The sequence below is a fragment of the Bubalus kerabau genome, chromosome 19 (assembly GCF_029407905.1).
Source record: "Bubalus kerabau isolate K-KA32 ecotype Philippines breed swamp buffalo chromosome 19, PCC_UOA_SB_1v2, whole genome shotgun sequence".
NCBI classification, from domain to species: Eukaryota; Metazoa; Chordata; class Mammalia; order Artiodactyla; family Bovidae; genus Bubalus; species Bubalus kerabau.
The window spans coordinates 58,400,212-58,420,768 of record NC_073642.1 but is presented as its reverse complement, the minus strand read 5'-3'; the positions used below and the strand labels follow the sequence as shown (position 1 = coordinate 58,420,768).

At 49.0% G+C, this 20,557-nt stretch overlaps 1 protein-coding gene and 1 long non-coding RNA gene across 5 annotated transcripts in view; one reads left to right on the top strand and one right to left on the bottom strand.

Annotated features, from left to right (window-relative positions):
• Nucleotides 1–11,934: 11,934 nt before the first annotated feature.
• Nucleotides 11,935–15,040, bottom strand: LOC129634547 (uncharacterized). The gene is made up of 5 exons (XR_008705719.1): nucleotides 14,903–15,040; nucleotides 13,914–14,101; nucleotides 12,870–12,926; nucleotides 12,458–12,774; nucleotides 11,935–12,146 (listed from the first exon to the last, which is right to left on the bottom strand). It is a non-coding gene; the product is annotated as an uncharacterized LOC129634547 (long non-coding RNA).
• The window catches only part of ITPK1 (inositol-tetrakisphosphate 1-kinase), a 157,491-nt gene continuing 150,129 nt past the window's right edge, over nucleotides 13,196–20,557 (top strand). The window contains exons 1-2 of one of the 4 annotated variants that reach the window (XM_055556849.1): nucleotides 13,196–13,921; nucleotides 15,560–15,791. In XM_055556849.1, the coding sequence (XP_055412824.1) occupies nucleotides 15,697–15,791 (95 nt within the window). In that variant the 5' untranslated portion in view covers nucleotides 13,196–13,921; nucleotides 15,560–15,696. Of the gene's footprint in view, nucleotides 13,922–14,148; nucleotides 14,397–14,986; nucleotides 15,111–15,559; nucleotides 15,792–20,557 lie in introns of those variants that run through there. The other 3 variants (XM_055556848.1, XM_055556846.1, XM_055556847.1) reach the window with 3 other exon arrangements.

The following is a 20,557-nucleotide window of genomic DNA, read 5'->3' as shown; positions in this document are numbered from 1 at the left end:
AAGGCCATATTCACACCGGGTTGGCTCCCAAGGTTGGATGGGCTCTTCACGGGTCGGGTTAAATATACCTGGATGAGATACAGGAGGCTGAGCTAAATTTGAATCTCAGCTACAGATACTTTTTTAAAAGTATGGACTGCCCTGGTGGTACAGATGATAAGGATTCATTTGCCAGTGCAGGGGACACAGGTCTGGGAAGAGCCCACATGCTGCAGAGCTGTTTAGCCCGTGTACCACGACTACTGAGCCCAGCACTGCAACCACTGAAGCCTGCAGGCCTGGAGCCTGTGTTCCGCAACAAGAGAAGCCTTCACAATGAGAAGCCCTCACACCAGCATGAAGAGTAGCCCCTGTTTGCGACAACTGGAGAAAGCCCACACATAGCAGTGAAGACCCAGCGCCACCAAGAGTAAAATAATGATAATAAAAAAAGTATAAGTACACCTCACAGGCCATTTGCAACATACTTATACCAAACACTTATCCATTGTTTATCAGAGATTCAAATTTAACTGCCTTCCAGTATTTGTATTTGCTGGATCCGGCAACATTTTGGGACTGCATGTAAATACAGTGAAGAAGAAAACTGGGCTCTGACTGGTGTCTTTAAAAAAAAAACACACACCAAAAACATTTTGTATTGGGATATAGCCAATTACCAATGTTGCGATAGTTTCACCAAACAGCAAAGGGACTCAGCCACACATACGCTCGCTCAGTCGTGTCTGACTCTTTGCTACCCCGGGGACTATACAGTCCATGGAATTCTCCAGGCCAGAACATTGGAGCCTTTCCCTTCTCCAGGGGATCTTCCCAACCCAGGGATCAAATCCAGGTTTCCCACATTGCAGGCGGATTCTTTACCAGCTGAGCCACAAGGGAAGCCCGTACATGTATCCATTCTCCCCCAAACTCTCCTCCTATCCAGGCTGGCACATAACATTGAGCAGAGTTCCATGTGCTCTACAATAGGTTTTTGTTGGTTACCCATTTTAAATGTACCAGTGTGTCCATGATCTTCCCTAAGTCCTTAACTATCTCTTCCCGCCAGCAACCATGAGTTCATAAGTCTGAGAGTCTCTTTCTGTTCTGTAAGTTCATTTGTAATGGAAGGAGCCCCTGTCAAAGAAGGACTTCGTGTGCAGGTAACTCTGAGAGTTAGGACCTGATGTCATTTACATATGAAAACTCAGCCTCTTAGCACTAAAAATAGCTTTCACCATTTTAAAAGCTACCCTGGAAGTTTGAAGTCAGTTTCAGCCTTTGGGAAATATGTTTGACTTTTTGTTGCAGAAGGAGTTTGAACCCGTCATTGCCCTCTGAGGAGTCATTTCCAAGGACAAAACCATAAGTAAGCTTTAGGGATCCAGCACTATCTATAATAATTGTAACACGTTCATAGCAGTGCTGTACATAAGAGAATTGCCGAATCCTCCCAGAAAGATTGAAAACCAGAGAATAACTCAGGTCCAATATCCGGGGACCAGTTATGTGAGTTGATGGTCTAATTACTAGACAATTAGGCAGTCATCGAAACCAATGCTTATTAAAGCTGTTACAACACAGAGAGTGCTTAAAATTTGATGGTGAGAGGGGCCAAAACAGAACACAAAATTAAAATAAAAGCTTGTTACCTGTCGAGAGAAAAGACACTGAAAGGAAATAATGCTAATTTATTAGTATTGTTTTATAGGGTTTATAGGATTGCTAATTTGTTAGTGATTGTTAGGTAATTTTTTCTTCCATAGTTTCTTTTTCCTAAAGGCCCTTTAAAGAGTGTGTATTCATTTTATCTCATTAAAAAAGACCCTGATGCTGGGGAAGGCAGGAGGAGAAGGGGATGACAGAGGATGAGATGGTTGAATGGCATCACCGACTCAATGGACGTGAATTTAAGCAAGCTCCGGGAGATGGTGAAGGACAGGGAAGCCTGGCGTGCTGCAGTCCATGGGGTCACAAAGAGTCGGACATGACTGAGTGACTGAACAGCAATAACAATTCATTTTATCCTTAAAACAAAACAAAACTGAAAAGTCTACCAGGATCCTTCCTGTCTTCCCAGATAGACAGGCAGAATCCAGAATCTACCCAAGGTTATCTCACAGAGGTCTACACCGTGATTCTCTTGTCTTTCCTCCCTACCTTCCCGTGAATCAGAAGTACTAAAGAAATGCCTCTCAGGCACAGCCCTGCAAACAGTATAGTTGGAAAATTGAGCTGAGAACACATAAAGCCTGCTCTTGAGGGTCTTAACAGCCACACTGTTATGTAGAACCTGCTAATTAACCCCTAGATTCGCCTCCTCCAGAATGCCTGCCAGGATACCCTCTTCTTACACTCTCACAGGGCTCTACGTCCTCACCTGATTTCCCAGGTGAAGATCATGAGCTTCTTAAGGTCAAAGACTGTGTCTCTTTCTTCTGACTCCCTACAGCATGTAATTGGCCTCAAGATAGGTGTGAGTAGGGCTTCTCAGGTGGCGCTAGTGGTAAAGAACCTGCCTGAGATGTGAGTTCGATCCTGGGCCAGGAAGATCCCCTGAAGGAGGGCATGGCAATCCACTCCAGTATTTTTGCCTGGAGAATCCCATGGACAGAGGAGCCTGGTTGGCGACGGTCCGCAGAGTCACAAAGAGTTGGACATAACTGAAGCAACTTGGCAGCAGCATATGTGTGCTAAATGAGTGTTTCCTACATCCTACAAATGCATGGAAATGACCTGGAGTGTCCTTCACCCTCAGGTTTGTCATTTTGATTTTCTTAGCTGCTTGCCTCTTCCAGGCCTGGTCTAGCCTCCAGTTGCTGCTGCTGCTGCTGCTAAGTCGCTTCAGTCGTGTCCTACTCTGTGCGACCCCAGAGACGGCTACCTATCCAAATATGAGAAAGGTTAAGACTTCCTTTTGTTGTAAATGTTTTTACGGCCTCACACATCTGAATGCTTAGTGCATTTTCATTCATTTGCTTGAATTGATCCACCAGAAATCTCAGACAATTAGTTTATTGTTATATGACTCTATAAAAGCAACTTTATACATGCTCAAATTTAGCAATTTTGGAGATAAAAACAGTGCTTGTTTAAGTATAAAAAAGAAAAGTGGACAATTTATAAACTGTGTAACTGTTTAGAGCAGGGGTCAGCAAACCTTTTCTGGAAAAGGCCAGATGTAAACATTTTTGGCTTTGCTGGCCATGCGGTCTCTGTCACAGCCACTCAACTGCATTGTTGCAAGAAAGCAGGCACGGACAAGACAGAAAAGAGCGGGTGTGCCAAGAAACCTTGGTGTGTGCACGCTGAGATCTGAATTCTGTGCCATTTTCACATGTCATGAGTTCTTCTTTGGATTTCTCCCTCCCCTGCCCCCTACCAAACATTTAAAAATGAAAGAACCATTCTCAGCTCATGGACTGTACAAAGACCAGCGGTGGGTTTACTGCATGGGCTTTGAGTTCAGCTCCAGCCTCATCAGTCACTTAACGCTTACCTTTTTTTTTTTCCTCTCCTTAGGTTATTTATTTTTAATTGAAGGATAATTACAATATTGCATTGGTTTCTGCCATACATCAACATGGATCAGTCATAGGTATACGTATGTCTCCTCCCTCTTGGGCCTCCCTCCCATCTCCTACTCTGACCTTTAAAAAAAATATTTTATTTGGTTTTGTCTGGTCTTCACTCGGGCATGCAAACTCTTAGTTGAGGCATGTGGGATGTAGTTCCCTGACCAGGGATTGAACCTGGGCCCCCTGCATTGGGAGCTCAGAGTCTTAACCAGTGGACCACCAGGGAAGTCCCTACACTGGCCTCAGGGCAATTTCTTAAACTTTCCAGTGCTCACTTTCCTCGGGTGTAAAATGGGAGAAAATAAATGTGAACCTAGCCTAGGGCTGTGATGAGGATGGACTGTGATTCAGCCTGCACACTGTAGGAGCCTATAAGCACATGCTTGGTAGCTATTGTTCTTTTAAACCGTAAAGAATACCTGATTTAAACTGTTAACTGTACCTGATTATAAAGAATGATGATAATATTGTGATTCATGTCTTTCCCCTATTTTGATTTAGTGCTCAGTCCCCACATGCATCCAAATATTTGGAAGAAGACCCTTTCTCTGTCTCTCTCTCTTTCTCTCCCTGCCTCTCAGGAAGATTCATATTTCTGGCATTTCTTTATGTTGGTTTTAGAGGCAGATGATTTTAAAAGTGTATTCTTCACTTCAGGACTTCCCTCGTGGTCCAGTGGTTAAGAATCCTCCTTGCAATGCAGAGGATGTAAGTTCGATCCTTTGTCAGGGAACTAAGATCCCATGTGCCGTAGGGCAGCTAAGCCCATGAGCCCCAGAACCACAACTAGAGAACCCGTGCACCACGACAAAAGATCCTGCATGATGAAACGAAGATCCTACACACAGCAACTAAGATCGATGCAGCCAAACACATACATCAATTAATACTTAAAAAATAAAAGTATACTCTCCGTGTCATTGCATAGTATCACCCATGCTAGGTGCCGCTCATTTATTTTTTGGTCCCACTCTCTCTCCATGTTCCTCTCTCCCTCATCAAGAATTCTGATCCATTGGCCTGGGGTGGGGAACAGACAGAGGTATTTGTTTTTAGTGATTCTAAGTGCAGCCAGGGACCCAGTGGTCTGCATCTTATTAGTTTCTAATGTCTTGCTCCTCAGAGTGGCCTGGGGGCCAGCATCAGGGGCTAGACCTTCAGGTTCTCAGGCACCACCCCAGGGCCCCCTGAACCAGAACACGCACTTGAATAAGATTCCAGGGGATCATCGACTCAGTTATTAATAAGTTAAGAAGCACACAGCTCTTGTATCGTGCGTGTATGCCTCCCTTTAAGTAATTGATGTGTACTTGGAAGTGGTGTCTGAGGCTCGATGCTGTAGACGGATTTGTGTTCTAGATCCGAGGTGGGGCTGGGAAAACGTCAACTGCTGAGGCACATGGGTTTTGTGCTTGTTTATTTTTTTCCTTTTTAAATCTTGGTTTCTCGTAAAGCGAGGTCCCTTCGTCGTCCTCTGTCTGGCAGAGTGCAGGGGGCGGGACTGTGCCAGGAAAAGCAATTTAGGACCCAAGAGGCCACCAGGGGCCTCTTTCCCCATGACCCCAGATGGTGGACGTCACCGGGGCTCATGGGGCTGTCAGGGGTGGGCTGTGGGTGGCATTTCTTAATATAGTTAGTCAATAGCTGTGTTTTCTAAGTGCCACAGAGGACTAAAAGAATGTCACTTAAATGTCTGACGTGGAGGTTACTGATGACTTTGAGAGGGACATTTCCCAGGCCTTAGAAGGAGAACAGATGTCACAGAAGGGGGCGTCATGGAGACAGATCCCTCTGCTCAGGCCTGGTCACTGCCTTTTCATCACTTTGGCTCTGGGCACGAGTATAATGGTGTGAGCAGAGAGCTGGCATCACCCAGGGAGACTCTGACCTTGCAGTCCTTGGAACTTGGCCTTGCTCAGGTCAAAGGAAGAGCTGAACGCTGCTGGCTTTCTCCCCTTTCCTCGGTTTATTGGCCTGTACAAAGGGCACATTGCTGCAGCCAGCCATGTTGCAAAACTCGATAGTACAGCCTTGTTTCTCTGGGCATTTCCTTCCTTCTTTCCACCTGAGGTCTTGAGAAGAGGGTTCCTGTCCTAGACCTCCCTGCCTCTTCCCAGGGAAACAGGGAATGGGGGGAGAGAGCAGCAGGAGGCGGCAGGTCCCACTCTGCCCTTACCCTGTGACCTTCAGCTAAGCATTTTGCCCATCCGAGTCCTCATTCAGTATGAAAATGGGAAGAACACATCCCTCTTTGCAGGTGGCTATTGAAGTCTGTAAAGCAATGTATTGAAGAGTTCTTTGGGGACTTCCCTGGTGGCTAAGAATCTGCCTTGCAATGCAGGGGATGAGGGTTTGATCCCTGGTTAGAGAACTAAGATCCTGCATGCCGTGGAGCAACCACTGAGCTGGCAAGCCACAACTTGCCGGGCTCTGCAATGAAAGATCCCACGTGCCGCAATGAACTAAGGCTTGATGCAGCCAAATAAATATATAACTTTTTTTAAAAGTTCTTTGAAAACCAGGTTCATGATTTCAGTAGCTGTGCAGAGTCTAAATGAGCATCTCTTGGATTGAATCATCTCTCTCCTACTAGACCTGTGATGTCAGCTTAAATCTCTTCCATGCCACTTTTTTTTTTTTTTTTCTGGCAATGACAGCTGACTTTAGAGTCTGATCAGTTCTGCAATCTTCAAGGAAATCAGCTCAGGCAATATTTCTTATTGGTGTTAAAACTATTAGGAAGTCTATCAGCAAGGGAATGGACAGCACAATTGTGGCATATTCATCTGATGAAATAAGACAATCATGGGGAAAACCTTGATACCCATAACAATATGCGTGCATCTCACAGACAATGTTGAGTGAAAGAGTTCATATTATAAGGTGCTAATTATACGAAGTACAAGTATATCAAGATTGCCGGGAGAAATATCAATAACCTTGGACATAAGATATGCAGATGACACCACCCTTATGGCAGAAAGTGAAGAAGAACTGAAGATCCTCTTGATGAAAGTGAAAGTGGAGAGTGAAAAAGTTGGCTTAAAGCTCAACATTCAGAAAACTAAGATCATGGCATTCGGTCCCATCACTTCATGGCAAATAGATGGGGAAACAGTGGAAACAGTGGCTGACTTTATTTTTCTGGGCTTCAAAATCACTGCAGATGGTGACTGCAGCCATGAAATTAAAAGATGCTTACTCCTTGGAAGGAAAGTTATGACCAACCTAGATAGCATATTCAAAAGCAGAGACATTACTTTGCCAACAAAAGGTCCATCTAGTCAAGGCTATGGTTTTTCCAGTGGTCATGTATGGATGTGAGAGTTGGATAAAGAAAGCTGAGTGCAGAAGAATTGATGCTTTTGAACTGTGGTGCTGGAGAAGACTCTTGACAGTCCCTTGGACTGCAAGGAGATCCAACCAGTCCATCCTAAAGGAGATCAGTCCTGGTGTTCATTGGAAGGACTGATGTTGAAGCTGAAACTCCAATACTTAGGCCACCTGATGTGAAGAGCTGACTCATTTGAAAAGACCCTGATGTTGGGAAAGATTGAGGGCAGGAGGAGAAGGGGATGACAGAGGATGAGATGGTTGGTTGGCATCACCGACTCAATGGACACGGGTTTGGGTGGACTCCGGGAGTTGGTGAGGGACAGGGAGGCCTGGTGTGCTACGGTTCATGGAGTCACAAAGAGTCAGACATGACTGAGCGACTGAACCGATAAGAAGTACAGAAGGGGCAAAACTCAACTGTGTGAAGAAAGTCAGAAGGGTTTTCCTTTGCTTGGGGGCTATTATCTGGGAGGGGCATGAATGGGAGCCTGCTGGGGAACTAGGAACGTCCTCAGTCTTCATTTGAGTTGTGATTATGTGAGTGGAAACATACATAAATATCTTAGCACAACAGGAACTTAATGCATTTTCTGGTAAACATAACACTCTCTATTATGTAATTTAGTTGAAAGCTTTTAATGAGTCTTATCAAGACTTTAGATCTAACTTCTGGTTTCTGAGAAATGTAGGGACAGATCAAGGAGCTAAATGGTACTGCGAGAAAGCAACTGGACAATTCCAGAAGGCTGGCCCTTCTGCAGGACAATCTACGCAGTATCTTTCTCAAGGGTAGTTAGTTGAGGTCAGAAGAGCTCAAGAGACATCACGACCTTGGTCTGGATCCTGGTTTGGACAAAGCAGTTGCGAAGGAAACTTTCAGAGGCACATGCTGTGTGCTGTGTTTAGTCGTTCAGTCGTGTCTGCCTCTTTGCGACCTCATGGATTGTAGCCCATCAGTTTCCTCTGTCCATGGGGATTCTCCAGGCCAGAATACTGGAGTGGGTTGCCATGACCTCCTCCAGGGGGTCTTCCCAACCCAGGGATCGAACCCAGGTCTCCTGCATTGCAAGTGGATTCTTTACCGTCTGAGCCACCTGGGAAGCCTGCTTTACAGTATACAATTAATTAAAATATCAATATCTGTTGAAATTTTTTCTAAAAGAAAAATCTGTTAAATTTTTGATAGAGATTACAGTTTACCTTCTATGGAAATTGTAACAATTTAACTCATACCCATAGAGGCACATCAGTTCAGTTCAGTCACTCAGTCGTGTCCGACTCTTTGGGACCATGAACCGCAGCACACCAGGCCTCCCTGTCCCTCACCAACTCCCGGAGTCCACCCAAACCCATATCATTGAGTCAGTGATGCCATCCAACCATCTCATCCTCTGTTGTCCCCTTCTCCTCCTGCCCTCAATCTTTCCCAGCATCAGGGTCTTTTCAAATGAGTCAGCTGTTCACATCAGGTGGTCAAAGTATTGGAGTTTCAGCTTCAACATCAGTCCTTCCAATGAACACCCAGGACTGATCTGCTTTAGGATGGACTGGTTGGATCTCCTTGCAGTCCAAGGGACTCTCAAGAGTCTTCTCCAACACCACAGTTCAAAAGCATCAATTCTTCGGCGCTCAGCTTTCTTTATAGTCCAACTCTTACATCCATACATGACCACTGGAAAAACCATAGCCTTGACTAGACGGACCTTTGTTGGCAAAGTAATGTCTCTGCTTCTTAATATGCTGTCTAGATATGGGTCAAGTTTTTGATGTCCTTAGGAATTTTTTTCCTGGTTTTGTTTTTCACGTTTTAAAGTATGATAATGCTAATTTGGTTCTATTGGCAAATGTTATTTTCAAAAGATTTTTGTTTTGTTCAGTCACTCAGTCATATCTCTTTACCACCCCATGGACTGTAGCAAGCCAGGCTTCTCTGTCCTTCACTATCTCCTGGAGTTTGCTCCAACTCATGTCCATTGAGTCAGTGATGCCATCCAACCATCTTATCCTATGTAATCCCCTTCTCCTCCTGCCCTCAATCTTTCCCAGCATCAGATCTTTTCCAACGAGCAGGCTGTTCACATCAGGTGGCCAAAGTATTGGAGCTTCAGCTTCAGTCCTTCCAATGAATATTCAGGGTTGATTTCCTTTAGGATTGACTGGTTTGATTTCCTTGCTGTCCAAGGGACTCTTAAGAATCTTCTCCAAAAAAAAAAAAAAAAAAAAAAGAAACTTCTCCAGCACCATAGTGTGAAAGATGTTTACTGGCAAAAAATTAGGACTCATTTTCAGGTTGGTGAAGACAAGTCAATCCATAGGACCGCCTTGGAGGTTTCCCTTTCTGTAAATAAACCTTTCAACAAGGAAATGGACATTTACTGGACTTCTGTTTATGCCAGCACTTTATGCATTTTCTCATTTCATAATAGCTATGTGTTTTTCCTTTTTAAATTAGGTTTAGTGGAAAAGTAATGTAAATTTTAAAAAAACAATATAAATTTGATGAAAAATATTTTAATTACCTAACAAATAGGCAATGAAACATGATTCCCCTCCCTGCAGGAAACTCTTCTTCCCAGTTCCTCTTCCCAAAGGCAGCAACCATTAATGGTTTCTTGTGTATCTTTTCAGAAACAAAGCTTTCTTTGTTCACACAAGTATCTCTATGAATTGTGGTTCCTGTATCAGTGGTGTATTATACATGGGTGCTTTGACTCAACATATCTGAGAGACTCTTACGTATTTGCTCTTACGAAGGCCACCGATGGTCTCCCTGTGGTCAGACCCAAGGCCACCTGTCAGTCCCTCCCTTACCCCAGGGCTTCCAGGGCTGGTACTCTCCTGGGTTTCCTCCTACCCCCTCAGCTCTTCCGCTGGCTCCTTCAGGCCTCCCTGACCTCCGAACGTCATACTACTGGCCGCATCCTTGAACTTTTCTCTGCCTACACTCACACCCTGGATGATCTCATCCAGGCTTGCTATCACCCCTATAGTGACAACTCCCAATTTTATATCTCTGGCCCGAGTCATGCCCTGAACCCCAGATTTCTTATCAGATTGCCCGCTTGAATTGCCGTCAGATGTTTGACCAATGACTCAAACGGAAACTGTCCAAAATGGAACTCCTGACTTAAGCCCCTACTTCTTCACCTCCTGTCATCTTCCCCCTTTCAACTCCATTTTTTTTTCCAGTTTTTCAGACTTCAAACCTCAGACATCCACGAGTTCTTTCTTGCTCTCAAATCCCATATCCCACCCACTAGCAAATCCCATCGACTCTTCCTTCAAGCAACATCTGACCAATTCTCACCATCTTCACTGCTACCTGGGTCTGAGCCACCATCAGTCATTACCTAGATTATTGCAATAGAATTAACTGGTCCTTCTGTCCTCTAGCCTTGCTCCCCTGCCCAGTCTCTCCTCCATACAGCAGCAGAGTAGTCCTGGTTAAGCAAGATGAGGTCCTGTATTCCTCCGAGGAATCCTGTCTCTCTTACAGTGAAAGGAGATGTCTTTGCAGTCGTCCGGGAGCCCCATGTGATCTCTTTGTGGACTCGCCACCTGTTCCTCCTCTGTTGCTTCTTCTGCTCCAGCCTGCTTCGCCTCCTGACTGCCCCTTGTCAACACCAAGGCTGTCTTTGACTATTTGCAGTTCCTCTGCTTGAGAGCTCTTACCTCAGATATTTGCATGAATTTACTTGCTCACCTTTGTCACATTTTTGCTAAATGTGGCCTTCCAGTGGGATTTACCGTGACTAGTGGATTAAGATGGTGATCTGCCACTTCCCATCTTCCTTGTATGATTTATTATTAATTTTTTTGTAGCATGCCTCACTTACTAACACAGTAGGTCATTTATAAGAATATAAGCTCCACAAGGACAGGTGGGAGTCGGGGGTGGGGGTCATCCATCTGCCTCCCACTTTTGCTGTTTTCATCACTGCAGTATCCCTAATGCCTAGAATAGTTTCCGACACATAGTAGATGCTTAATGAATATTTACTGATTGAATGATGGAACAGATATCATTCTATTTAATTAAATGGCCACAGGAGTCCACTATATGGATGATGTAATGACAGCACGGTGGTGGCTAATATTCACAAGGCATGTCTGATAAGGTCCTATATGAATTCAGACTCATTTATACTTCTCACCAACCTTGTGAGCTAGGTTTGATAATCACTTCCACTTAATAGATGATGAAACTGAGGTTTAGACAGTTTTATCATCTAATCCCCCAGTCCCACAGATAATACATGATCATGCCATTCTGGCTGTCTTGAACTAGCACATTTAATTTCTGTGCTAGACTGTTGCAGAATGGGTTTACTTAACCAGTTTCCTACAAATGGACACAACCTTTTGGTTCTCAGATGAGGCAAGCAAAGCTCAGAGAGGTTAAGAAGCTTGCACAAGGTCATACAGCTAGAATTCAAGTCCATCAAGTTGAATCCTGGGTTGGAACTCTCAATCACTACCCTGTCTCACCTCCCAAAGTCGCCTTCTCCCTAAGGAAAAGGATTGGGGTTAGGAGGGCAGTCCTACAGCATATTCAGTAGCAAAGATATCACTTTGCCAACAAAAGTCTGTATAGTCAAAGTTATATTTTTTCTAGGAGTCATGTACGGTTGTGAGAGATGGACCATTAAGAAGGCCGGGTGCCGAAGAGTTGATGCTTTCGGACTGTGGTGCTGGAGAAGACTCTTGAGAGTCCCTTGGACAGCAAGGAGATCAAACCAGTCAATTCTAAAGGAAATCGACCCTGACTATTCATTGGAAGGACTGAAGCTGAAACTTCAATACTTTGGCCACCTGGTGTGAAGAGCTGACTCATTGGAAAAGACCCTGATCCTGGGAAAGATTGAGGGCGAGAGGAGAAGGGGGCAACAGAGGATGAGATGGTTGCATGGCATCACTGGCTCAATGGACATGAGTTGGAGCAAACTCAGGGAGATAGTGAAGGACAGAGGAGCCTGGCCTGCTGCCGTCCATGCGGTCTCAAAGAGTCGGACATAAGGGGACGACTGAACAACAACAAGGGTGGTGGGCAGCTTTGATTTTATCCCAAGCACAGTGGGAAGTCAGCTGGGTAGGGGAGGGGGAGGGCAGTTAGGAGCCTGATCGGACTCATCAAATCTGACTTGCCGTCTGAAGTCTCTCCTGGTTGAAGCGCAGAGAACAGACTGGCTGAACTGATGGGACAGATACATGGGCAAGGGTTTGGGGGAAGGGTTGACGGGCTCCGTGGCACTGAAAGAAAGGAGCAAGGAATGAATCTGAGGAATATTTGGCCTGAGGTCTTGTCCCTCCCTTGGGTCAGCCATACTCAAAGTCTGGTTGATTGAGCAGGGGCGGGGACAGCAGAAAGGCCCACTCCCTTGGTCAAGGTGGGACAGCTCTGAAGGATGGTTCCAGCCCTGGAGCTCCCTGAGGGATGACCAAGATCTTAAAACAGAGGTATAAATGCATAATTTCCCATTCTCATGGAGAGGAGGTTTGAGGCCAGGATCTGCCCAGGGTTCCAGAGATGTGTGGGTGGGTCAGTGGGTCCCTGGTCTTACCAATGCGTGGGAGGATCTTGATTTTCCCTGGGCAGGGGTCCTGGCCCTCAGAACACATTCCTCTCCTCTCACAGCCGTCTCATCTCCAATGGTGGTGGGCCTTGGGGGTGAGGGAACTCTTGACCTTGGAATGCTGGTTCAGGCTTTCCCACTTATCTGCTCTGTGACCTTGGCCAAATCCCTTTCCTTCTCTGGGTCCATTGCTTCATTGATAAGACAGGAAGTTGGAGTAATCAATGACTCAGACTTTGAGGGTTTGTTGAAAGCTATGGTCATGATGCATGTGATTTCTGGCAGCTTCAGGGGTTCCTGAAGTCCTGGGGCGGGGCAAGGAGGGGACTTAATTGGACCTCAAGTTAAGAATCCTTACATATACACACTACTATATAGAAAAAAATCAGTAAGGACCTACTGTATAATACAGAGAATTCTCCTCAATATTCTGTAACAACCTATATGGGGAAATAATCTGAAAAAAAAAATAGATATATTAGTATAACCAAATTACTTTGCTGTACACCTGAAACTAACACAAAACTGTAAATCAATTATACTCTGATATAAAATAAAAATTAAATTAAAAAAAGAATCCTTGCATGAAGCAACCGAAGAGTCACAGATGAAAGGATCAAGGTGTGGCACAGACCCACATACACGAACATCACTCAGTCACAAGGAAGAATCCTACCATTGGTGACAACATGGGTGAACATAAAGGTTATTATGTAAGTGAAGTAAGTCAGAGAAAGGCAAATACCATATGATTTTACTTATATGCTGAATCTAGAAAACAAATGAACAAAACTAGAAACAGACTCAGAACAACCTTGTGGTTGTGGGGTGGGGGTGAGAGGCAGGAATGGGCAAAACAGGTGAGGGAGATTAAGAGGGACAAACTTCTAGCTATAAAATAAATAAGTAACAGGGCTGTAATGAACAGCACAGGGAATATAGTCAATAATACAGCTGATAATATTGTAATCACTTTGTGTGGTGACAGATGGTGACTAGAGTTATCGTGGTGATCATGTCATAATGCATTGAGTCATTATGTTGTACACCTGAAGCTAATATAATACTGCCAGTCAATTATACTTCAATTTAAAAAAAACAGAGTTCTTGGTGAGGCAGTAACAAGCTCCATTTCTGATGACCTGCTGGGAGGGCCAGTCTAATACCCTGTCCTGATCCTCCTCAGAATCTTTTAAGGCAAGCCATTACTTTTTCAACCCGGAGATCAGAGGCAAAACTTAAGTGACTTGTCCAAGCTGGGAGGAACTGAACTAGGACCCCCCAAGCCAGGTCTTTCTGAAGCCAGAGACTGTTCTTCCCATTACAATGAGCGGCAGGCATTGCTCCTTCTGCTCCCACCTGCAGCAGACCCTCTCATAACATCACACACTCTAGGCCTCAGAGCCGCTGCTCTTCTGCGGTGCTTTCAGGAGGCAGGGCTTACCTCCTAAGGTAAGAGGGAGGACCTGAGGCCCAGAGAGGCTAAGTGGCCTGCAAGGTCACCCAGCCAGGGTGTAAGGGGAGGGGAGATGGGTGAAGGGTGGAGCTAGCTGAGAGTGGAGACAGAAGACCTCTGTGCTTCCTCCTGGAATCTGGTGTGGACAAGCTTCACCTAGTTGCAGCTGGGAAGGCCTGCAGGAAGAGGGATGGGGAAGCTGTAATTAGGGGAAGAAGGCAGGCCCTTAAGGCTGGGCCTTAGAGAATAAGCTCCAGTCTGGTCGCCCCCAACAACTTGGTTCTTCCAGTTCTCCCTGCCTCTCTTCAAGCCACCCCCGATTCTCAGACCTGTCCACCTCATCCTTATTTTCCAAGGTCAGCTTAAATGCCTTCCCTGAAAATTGGAGACCCTTTCCACCCCACCCCACCCCATTCATTTTTCCTGCCGTGACCTGGGGAGTGATGCCCACTTTGCCCAAACTCTTTGAAGGTAGGGTGCTCCCCTAGGGCCCTACAGGGGAACCAAGGGTGCTAGCCACCCTGAGGCTTGAGCTTCTAGTTTCTCCCCTCCTTGCCTTTCCGTTGGAGGGAACCCAGAGTGTGTCTAGTGGTTAACCTCCTTAAGCCTGAGAAGGCCCCTGGGTGTTTATGTCCCCAACCCTAGGGGCCCCCATCCTGGGCCTGGGTCTTTCTCCTCCGGGGAAGACAGATGATCTCATCGAGTGTCTGCTGCCGCGCCAACCCCCGCCCACCCCCCGCTCGTCCCGCGCCCTCTGCTGCAGTTGGGACTGAATATTGCTCAGGGTACAGAGATGCTTTTGATGAATGAAATTCAAGTGGCTCGATCACTCCGAAAGGACAGGCAGAAAGTGCCCACACCGCGACTCCTCTCGTCCCTTTAAAAAGTAAAAGCACTTGGCAAGGATCGCCCTAAATCCAGCCCTGCTCCCTCCGTCCCCCAAGCTCCACCGCTGAGCCTTTCACACAAACACGCACCAAAGAACCAGACCCGGGGGGGAAGGCGCGGCGCCTTTAAGAGGCGGCGGGCAGTGCTGCCCCCTGGCGGCCGGCGCTCTCGCGCTTCCTCCGCCCCGGCGGGGTCCAGCGGGCCGGCTGGCCGGGTCAGCGCGGCGGTGGCGACGGCGGCGAGCCGCGCGCCGGAGCGAGGACCGGGACAAGGAGGAAGTGGCGGCGGCGGCGGCGGGTGAGGACGGCGGGGGGCGCGGGCGGCCGCGTGCGCCCTGCCGGGGTCCGAGCCCGTCGGGAAGGGCACGCGCCCGGCTCGGATCGGCCGAACGCGCCGCCGGAGGCTCGGACAGGAGGGCGCCCCGCGATCGGGAGCCAGAGGGAGGGCCGGGAGGAGGGACTTGGGGGCGGCGCGGGGGCCGATCGTCGGTGGCCGCCGCTGGAGGGCGTACGGCTCGGTTCCGAGCGCCGGGAGGGCGGCGCTGGCGAGGGAGGGCCTGCCTCCTCTCCTCCCCGGCCCGGCCCGGCGCTCGCGAACTTGCGCGCCCGGAGCCCCGCAGGCGGCGGGGGCGTGGGCGGCGGCGGCGCGGGCGGCCCCCGGCACTGTGGCAGCCAGTGGAATGCCGCGCTGAGCGCCGCTCCCTCCGCCCGGGCGCCCGCCCCGCCCCGGCCCGCCCCTCCCGGCAGGACTGCGCGCCCGGAGCCCCGTTCCGCGTCCCCGCCGCCGGGAGGAGGTGCCCGCACGCTCGCGGCGCGCGCCGGGCCGCCAGACTCGGCCTGTGGGCGATTTCCTCCGGACCCGAGCTCCCCGCCCGAAGAGGAAGATGCAGACCTTTTTGAAAGGGAAGAGAGTTGGCTACTGGCTGAGCGAGAAGAAAATAAAGAAGCTGAATTTCCAGGCCTTCGCCGAGCTGTGCAGGTAAGGAGGCACGGGGCTCCGGCCCCCCCACCCCCCGGGGACCCCCCGGCCTAAGCCCCAGGTTCAGCCTCGGGGGGCGGGGGGCTGTTTCCGGAGGTTAGAGCGAAACGGGAAGAAACGGTGCGCGGGGACCCTGAGTCCGAGTAGCCAGGTGGCTGTGGTGGCCGCTGGCTGTGCTCGAGGGAAGCGGTGGGCAGTACGAGCGGTGTGGCACGGACCAGGGCTCTCAGGTGCACGGGGACCCCGGGTAGGGAGACCCCTGGCTCCCCCGGGCGTGATGGGAGCGCTGCTGAAGGTGGCAGAGGAACCAGGGAAATGGGGGGAATCCACGCTGTCTGCCTGTGGCTGGAGGTTACTTTTGGACTGGAGTGGTCCTCTTCCTTCGTCCCCCTTCTTTTCGTGGAGGCGGGCACCCATGTTTGTGTGTTTGCGGGGCACCTACTAGGTGCCCCTCCGGCGCAGCTCTCTGCAAGAATCTGTCATTGCATGTCGCTGGATTAAGCCTCTTTGAAGCGAGTAGCAATACTTGGCGTGTAGGTCATTTGCTGTCTCATTAGAGCCTCGCACCAGCCTTGAGAATTGGCTGGGTTGGTGATTCTGGGCCACATGTCTGAAAGGGGGGAATCCATCCGCAGAGAGGTCGGGTACCTGGCCCGGGGTCCCACAGCCAGGGAGTGGCTGGTGCAGAATGTAAACGCTTGTGTAGAATGGCCTTCTTCCCTCGAGGTCCCCACCCCCTACCCCGTGCAGTTCCTCAGTGGTGGAGACTCCAGGTGTTTTATTAAGATGGGATCACATTCTTAGTCCATTACAGACGCATCCAGTCTTGGGTCGGCTTTGCCTCACCTTGTTCCCCTATGGTGGCTTTGCCTCTGAGAAGCCCTTAGTTAAATCCGGTTCTTAGTGAAAGCCTAAGAGAATCTGGCTCCCCAAGCCTTTTGCAAACTCCAGGTGGAAAACCTTTTGTTATGCCGTGTCTCCACTTGGTAGATTTGATTCTCAAAAATGGGTCCCCCTTGCATTTTTGTCCCTTTTGGGTCACCAAACATAATGATGAATTAAACAATTGAGTTTCCTTATCTCCTGGCATGCGGAGCGAGTGGCTGGTCTGAGCTGGCCTGTGCAGGCTGGCACAGCACCTCTGTGCCCCTCTCATGCCTGTCCCCAGGGCCTGCTGCTCCTTGGCCTGTTCCAGCCCTGCAGGCGCTCTGCTCCCCGCAGCCAGAGGGGCACACCTTGTCTAAAACAGCTCCTGAGGGTTGCGCATCCCTCGGTCTGGGTATGGAGTTGGCTGCCTCCTCTCCTGCTGGCTTCCCTGGGAGAAAGCACGCTTTTCATTTTCAGGAGGGCATGCCAAATGACCGGGGAATTCACAAGGAAATGGGGAGGAACTTGCAGCCAGAGCCTTGGAAGTGTGAGGACTTTTGCAGCATTAGAAAGGGGCGCTTGAACACACACACGTGGACTATGTGCCCTAGACACTGAAGACATGTGCAGAAACCCCTTTGATGTGTTCTTGAAATCTGGTCTGGTGTCGGGTGCCCGAGCTCCCCCTGCAGTCATCTGAGACTTGGGAAATCCCCACTGATACCTTGCACCCTTTTTCCTGAGGTCTTTCTCTGTTTGTGTCGTCCTGTGCCTGCAGCTGAAGCACGAGGCTTGTCATCTGGTTGGTATGTTTTGCTTGGTAATTAGGAGGCTCTCGCAACACAGTTCCCATCGAGACTGAGACTCGTGGCTGGGTCCTCAGGCTGGACTTGCAGACTGCCTTTCCCTCCCCAGAGACCCTCCTGCCCTTAAACATTGGTGGGTTCATGGCAAGCTGTGATGTCAGCCGTTCCGGGGAAGCTCCAGCATGGAGTGTTCATTTCTCTGAAAGAGTGGTTGCGTTCAAAGTCTAGTTGCCTTCTTCTGGCCAAAATATTGACTTCAAAGAGAGGAAGGGAAATATCTGGGTCATTCTAGAACCTCAGGAAACCCACTTTGTGTTTTCATCAGGGGAGCTTTAGCTATTTTGTCGCTTAAGCTTAGGAAGGAATGGAAAACACAGAAGAATTTTTCTGTTTCTTCTCTCCTTTATTATGGATACGTTCAGGGTGGCGCCCCCTGGTGGCTGCATTTCTGTACTGGGTGCAAAGTACTCCCACCCTCTGGAGTGGCCAGAGTCCTTTGCCCGCTGGTGGGTGTGATGTGAATGCTGGTGCAGTTTCAGTGGCTGAGAGGGGCTGTGGATGGACGTTGTCACGTGGGGTTGCCATTTGGATGGGTGATGAATCATCCTCGAGTTCCATAGTGAAAAAGTCCAGAGATGTTTGAAAATGGTTTGAGGTCCTGCTGCAAATGTTTGGGGCAGTGTCAGCGCTGGAGAGGATGACTTGAACGCAGCGGGATGAGTTGTTTAGCCAAATGCCAGGCCTTGTAAAAAAAAGAAAATCTTAGGACCGGAAGGGAGATCTTGTCTACCCAGCCCCTTTGTTTCACAGGCTGAGACGGGGCAGCCTCCATACTTCTGTTCCTTTTGTTCAGCTACTAGAATGTGTGGACCCCCTCGTCATCGTCACGGGGGTGCTGCTGTTTTGTCTCGGAGATTCTTCCTTGTAATCCTGAGCTGTGGCCTCAGCAAGCGTCTTGTCCTCTCTCCAAGGAGCATCGCCCCCTGCAGGTGTCCCTGGACCGTGGACCGTTGGAGCAGGTCCCACCAGGACACCTTAGCAGGGGGGAGGGCCGTCCCTTCACACCCTGGTCCTCCCTTGTTTGTTAATAAGTTCTTTGCCTGCATTAGCCCAGGGCTCTGGGAGGCTCCTGGAGGAGGGAGCTGAGAGTTTCCTGTTAACAGTAATTTGGCCTCTAGGGTGGCCCATACCTTCAGGGCCTACATTCCTTTATTTTCTTTTAATTTTAAAAATTCTATACTTTTTGACTGCGCTGCAAGACATGTGGGATGTCAGTTGCCAGACCAGGGATCCAACCTGCGTCCCCTGCAGTGGAAGCGTGGTGTCTTAAGGAGCGTCCCTTTGGCTCCCTGACAGATAGGCCTTGACTTGGCTTATTTCTTGCGGGATTGTTCGTTCCCAACATTTGGCAGTAGGTCTGCCCCTCTCCAGGGATGATTCTGCTTGTGTCCCCTTGGCTTCCCGCCTGCCTGCCCCTTCCCCTAACCCTGGAGCAGCCTCAAGACTTCCTTACACGCAGAAGGGACTTCAGAGGGGAAGCTGAGAGGTAAAGCTGTTAGTTGAAAATGTCGGGTGATTTTTTTTTTTAAATGCTCTCAGTTCTCCGCAGTGGCCCGTGCGGACGTGCTGGCTGACCTGGTTCGCTGTGTCCACGTTTTCTGTGTCAGCCCTCCAGCGCCTGGCCTCGCCGCTCCTCTTTCCTGCAGCTGAACTTGAGGTGCAGGCTGTGGTGGAAAGACACACGACGTCGCAAAGCATTTTGGTGTGAAATGTGTCCTCTGTCCATCTTTACCATCACGTCAGCCGACCCGAACGCTTTCCTTCCTGGAACCTCATCTCACGTCATCCTCCCAGCAGCCCAGGGTGGCAGAATGGGGAAACTGAGGCTCAGGCCATATGAAGGACTTGGATTCGAAGTGAAGGGCTTTCCTGAGCCCAGATCCCAGGCCTTTACACCTGAGGATGTGGCTGCCTTGTTTATTAATAAGTTCTTTGCCCAGGTTAGGCCGGGGCTCTGGGAGGCTGCAGGAGGAGGGAGCTGGGAGTTTGCTGTTGACAAGAACCTGGCTTCTCAGGTGGCCCATACCCTCAGGGCCTACATACCTTTATTTTTATTTTATTTTTTTAATGTTTAAAATTTTTTGATTTCTGGCCATGCCGTGAGGCATGCGGGATGTTAGTTCCCTAACCAGGGATCGAACCTGCGCCCCCTGTGGTGGAAGTGCTGCGTCTTATCCATTGGACTGCCAGGAAAGTCCCCATTCTTTTCTTTAAATGAAGGACTCTAGGTTTGTTCTTTTTGCTGGGAGGATTTAGCGTGGTTCTATCTTTGGGGAGATTCATAGTTGGGGAGGAAGGAGAATTGTTTCCAGGGTTAAGTGATGCTGGTCTGTGAGTGGGTTTTATTTTTTCCGTTTCTTAATGATTGGATCTGGCACCATTTTAGGGACATGGGGATAGGAGGAGGTACTGACTTAAGTAACCTTTGCAGCTGCACACTGGGACTGTTCATACTTATCCTTTCAAATAAACACGTTCCACCAGCCTGCTGCGGGGGTGAACTGGGCTTCCTATGGGAGAAGATGGACCACGAGGGCCGCTGCTGTCTGTTGATGAGCCTGCCAGGGTGCCGGGCCTGCCTCGACAGCGGGCCACCCATGTGACCTGGGCTCGTGCCTCGGTGTCCTCACTTGTAAAGTGAGGCTGATGACAGTATTTGCTCAGGGTTTCTGGGGGACACGGACTGCGCCTGGAACTCTGTGGGTGGTGGTTGCTGCTGTTACATTTTTGGGGAGTGGGTGAGTGGGCGTCTGCCCGCAGATGTCTGTCTATTCCTGGATCTTGGGCATTTGCAGGTTGAGTGTTCCTAGGTGGGGCAGTTTTAGAGTGACCCTGAAGTCCAGGAGGGAGGCTGACTGCTCATCCTGCCTGGGTGTGGGTCTGGGGCAAGGCTGGGGGTGTGGGGTAGGGGAGCCTACCCTGCCTGCTGCTCTGCCAGTATCTCCCTACACACCCAGCCCGTGGGGATCTTACAGCCCCTTGGAAGCCGGGGCTGCTGTCTTCACCTGTTTTATGGATGCAGAGCCTGAAGAA